Genomic DNA, 4,807 nt, shown 5'->3' on the forward strand with positions numbered 1-4,807 from the left:
TTTCTAATTGGGAAAAAAAACGACACCCTACGCAAAAACGACCAAGAACGGCGAAAGGAACTAGATAGTTTAAGCGGCCCAAACTGCTAAAAATCCAAAAGAACGACTTGGGCTCACCACGGACCAACCTGCGAAAGTTCACTCATCCAAAGGCATGGCCTGGACCCTCCTCGCCAAAAATGCTCTTCACCACATATGAGCTCCTCGTCTGACGTAGGCCTCATTGCCCACGAATAAAGCTCCTTGCACGTTAAGATTTCCAAAAAGGAAATCACCTCGCCCAAATGACCTCATTGCGCAAGAGATTCTTCTCGTCCAAAAAAGAAATCTGCTCGCCCAAATGACCTCCTCGCGCGCGAAGATTCTCCTCATCCAAAAAGAAAATCTCATCGCCCAAAAAGAAAATCTCATCGTCAAAAAATAAAATTTCCTCAAATGACCTCCTAGCGCGTGGAGATTTGCCTCGTCCGAAAAATGACCTCCTCGCGTGTGGAGATTTGCCTCGTCCGAAAAGGAAATCTCCTCGTCCAAATGACTTCATCGCACATGGAGATTCTTCTCATCCAAAAAGGAAATCTCCTCGCCCAAATGATCTCTTCGCGCGCGTGGAGATTCTCTTCATCTAAAAAAGAAATCTCCTTGCCTAAAAAGGAAATCTACTAGCCCAAGAGCACATTTCTTCATCATTTTTTATACCAATCACGTTTGGCCCCCACAAAACACTTCAAAAACCCTTGACACAACTTCAAAACACTATAAATACCCTCTTCACTTAACCATTTCTCTCAAAAAAAAAAAAAAAAAACCTAGGCAAATCCATGCCAAATTTCTTTCTCACTCTTCTTTTTTTTTTTTTTTTTTTTTTTCTTCTCACAAACAAATTTAAGATAAAAAAAAAGCAAAGAAAAAAATCGCTCCACTCACACAGTATCACACAAAAAAAAAAGAACTAATCTTACATCCATTCTCTCTAGAATGAGAGAAAAAAAATACACTACTACAAATACTGACTTAACCGACACTGTTTGCATGATAGTTCTGAAAAAACTATCGTGCAAGCCTTCTCGCTGCGGCTGAAATCGGTCTCGCCGCGCCTGGAAAGTCGTTATAACAACTTGCACGACACATTTTCTTTGTGTCGTGCAATATTAAAATTTTACACATTGTACAAAATTTTTTGACCTGTCATACAAGCTTTGGAGTGATGATCAGATTGCATGGCATTTAAAAAATATCGTACAAGCTTTTATACCACCGAGTCGCGGCGAGAATAAACTCTGTCGCAGCTAGTGACAACTTGCACGATAGTAAAATAAACCGTCGTGCAATCAGGGCCTATTTTTTTTTTCCAGAGCCATGGCGGGAAGTTGCCGGGCCGCGGCAAGTGTCATTTGTTGTACGACATAAAATTAAAATATGTGCAATCAGAAGAAAGAATATAAAAACTTCTTTTATTTTTTCAGACTCTTATTTTTCTTTTGCCTTAGCCCCGACTACGACCTCGTTAATTCTTCTTCTTCCTCATCCACGCGCGACCTATCCACCACCGCGACTTGTCTTCGTGATCCGCGCATGCCTCTCCACCACCGACGACCTAGACCTTGAGATTAATACTAAAATCTTCGAAGTTACAGATCGAAACTTCGAAGTTTTTTATGAAAAAAATATGATGAACACAAATTTGTAAATTTAAAAAAATAAATTGTTTTCTTATAAGATTAAAATGTGTAAGTGATCGAACCTTACCTATTTTCCTTCTGTCAAGTGCCAAACTTATCTATTTTGAGGACGATGGAAGATGGAGACACGATGATGGCGTGCGATGGTGAAATGAAGTTTGTGAGTGAATGTGGTGAGTCTCTTATTTTCGTGTGTGCAAAAGTATGGAGAATAGCGTGAAGTGAAGAAAAAGAAGAGATAAGTAATAGAAATAAGATAATTTTAATTTGAGGGCAGGTCTAAATGCTTGGTTTGGTATGGCATGATTTTCAATTTTAATGCTAAACTGAGCTTGAAAACTCAAGTTTCCCTATCATTTTATTTATGGTATATTTTTGTCGTAATTGTAGCATAATATATCTGGTTGAAAAAGTCATGGTAAACTCTTTGGGATCCATTGTAGCGCTGAAGAGAAAATGATTTTTTTTAGTTTATTAATTTTTTTCATTTATTTATTTATTTTAATTCTTGTATAAGACTTCAAATTTGCAGGCACAGCTGCCAATTTCGGCTGAAATTTAATGGAAGGACCAAATCGCACTAAAACCAAAGATTGAAGGATAGAAGTAACAATTTTATAGATATAAGGGTGAATTGCAATGATAACCGTAGTTCAGGGGATAAAAATGCAATTATTCCTTCTTTTAAATACGACCTAAGCTTAGTTTTCGTGTGCTTCTTTTGGTTATTAGGGTTCCAAATTTTCCAGAGAATATACCGATGGGAAAGAAGAGGAAGCAAGCCGAGGCCCAAATTGTGGCGCCGGAGAAGCCTCGCGACGCTCCGGAGAGGCCTCAGAGGACGCTTCTGGGATGGAAAGACAGTGCTAAGGCCGAAGAATCCAAAGACAGTGAATCCACCGTCTTTTTTAGGAACAAGGAGAAGGTTTTAGTCACTTGTTCTCGCCGAATCAACGTCAGGTTTGCCAAGCAAGAAGTGCCTGTCTTTTTGTGGTTTTGGAAGGAAGTACGACTAATTTTGTTGTTGTTGGTGTATGGTCTGTAGGTATCGGCATTTGATGTTGAATATGGTGTCACTCATGCCTCATTCTAAGAAGGATAACAAGGTCGAGGCCAAGGAAAGCAAAGGCGCTACGCTCAACGAGCTTGTCGAGCTTAGAGGATGCTCTTCCTGTATGTTTTTTGAGGTCAGCTTGGATTCTCTGCTCCTAGTTTTATGTTACGCTTCGATATGTTGGAAATCCTTATTGTTTGATTTAGTTTACTTAATCGATACATTGATCGTCCATCTATATAGCTGAGTTTTTTTATACTGGTTTTGCGGAAGTAGAGAAATTACTTCCGATTTTAGAATGTTAAAGCTGTGTTTTTTGTGTTGATTTGGAGCTGATTTTACGCTTTTCTTTTTCCCCATTTCAGTGCAGAAAACATAAAGATCTTTACCTATGGATGGCAAAGAGTCCCGGCGGACCATCTGTGAAGTTTTTAGTTAATGCTGGTAATTCTCTGGACTCAACTTTTTTAAGCATCGGCACAACTACTAGGTAGTCAAGATACTTGTTTTTTTGGTTTGCATATTTTGGTCGTTTTGTTTTTGTTGTATGTACGTCGTTGGCGTATTTTTTAAGAACAAGATACATGAAACAAACAAACACCATTGCTGACATTGTACCGTGCTGATTTCAGTGCATACTATGGAGGAGTTGAAGTTGACTGGGAATCATCTTAAAGGGTCACGGCCCATTCTGACTTTCTCATCCAACTTTGATACTAAAGCACATTGGAAACTTTTGAAGGAGATGATTACTCAGGTATGCACTTACTGCTTATAATTTTATCAATTTTATAAGCAAAAGGTTGAGACAGTCGTGTAATGATGTGCTTAGCTCTTGCATAGACTTAAGATATGTAAACCGCTGCTTTGGGGAATTCACTTTGAGATTTAAGTTGTGCCTTCATTTTAATGTTTCCCTGCACCTCATTTGACTCTTGAATGATGTAACATGCTTACAATTTCCAGTCAAAGTGAGAAGGGCTGAAATTGTACATCTCCACTGAAGTTAAGCTAGTTTGGATCATTTGGGCACTAGACATCTAATGATATTTTACATCCGCCCTCTATCCAGATATTTGAAGTTCCGAAAGAGCACCGGAAGGCTAAGCCATACCATGATCACGTGTTTGTTTTTTCCATCGTTGATGACCACATATGGTTCCGTAATTATCAGGTTTGTCACGTGAATATAGTCATTCATAAAAAAATGCTAAATTTATAATTATATTATCAATCTCGATCTTCAAATTTCTTCCTACCTTTTTGTAGACCGAAACTAGTAATTGAGCATGTTGGTAGGAGAGCCGTGACAGTTGTAGTAACATAAATCATGAATATTAGCTCGTGCCAGTTGGAACTCAACATCGATCATGTATAGAACATGTCTTTTATTTCAGCTCATCAATCAATATCCCTCTTATTTTTCCTCACAGATTTCTGCTCCTCATAACGAATCAGACAAAGTAGCTCGAGGAGGCTTGGAAAATATGACCCTTATCGAGGTTTGTACTTTGTGATAAAAACATCTTCCCTTTGCCTGTATTCAAGTCTATCTGTGGAAGTAAAATTTGACTCTGAGAAATTCTTATCACCAGGTTGGACCTCGGTTCTGCTTGAACCCAATCAAAATATTTGGTGGCAGCTTTGGTGGTCCAACACTGTATGAAAATCCGCTTTACGTATCGCCAAACCTGGTGAGTACTGATTTAACAACTTTTCAACTCGAACTTTGGTGGTTTTGTGATTGATTACTAGATTCTCATTGATCGGATTGATTTGTCGTCCTTGCAGATAAGGGCAATGCAGAAACGGAAAAAGGCTGGTAAGTATGCGAAGAAGGTCAAGGCAAAGACAAGAAGAAAGGAGCACGAGCTTGAGAATCCATTGGAGCCTGATGAGTTTGCAGATATGTGGAAGTGATGATCTATCTAATTTATGGTTTTGAAATCATGTTGTATCTTTGCTGAACCTAATAGATTTTGGTTAAACTTGTCGTGTCTTGCTATGCCGTCAAGTGGTAAAATTTTGTTTCCAAGTTCATTAGCTTAATCGTTTATTGAGATATCATCCTAAA

At 38.6% G+C, this 4,807-nt stretch overlaps 1 protein-coding gene across 1 annotated transcript; it reads left to right on the top strand.

The window, feature by feature from the left end:
- The first annotated feature begins 2,385 nt into the window (after positions 1-2,385).
- Positions 2,386-4,807, top strand: LOC149401705 (ribosome biogenesis protein BRX1 homolog 1-like). The gene is made up of 8 exons (XM_089613536.1): positions 2,386-2,639; positions 2,725-2,866; positions 3,099-3,177; positions 3,366-3,490; positions 3,806-3,907; positions 4,167-4,235; positions 4,329-4,427; positions 4,525-4,807. The coding sequence occupies exons 1-8, from the start codon at positions 2,440-2,442 to the stop codon at positions 4,651-4,653; spliced, it is 945 nt and encodes a 314-aa protein (XP_089469662.1). The 5' UTR covers positions 2,386-2,439; the 3' UTR covers positions 4,654-4,807.

This window comes from Urtica dioica, chromosome 4 (assembly GCF_054948205.1).
Source record: "Urtica dioica subsp. dioica isolate 48M chromosome 4, U.dioica_male_clone48M_v1_H2, whole genome shotgun sequence".
Classification (NCBI taxonomy): Eukaryota; Viridiplantae; Streptophyta; class Magnoliopsida; order Rosales; family Urticaceae; genus Urtica; species Urtica dioica.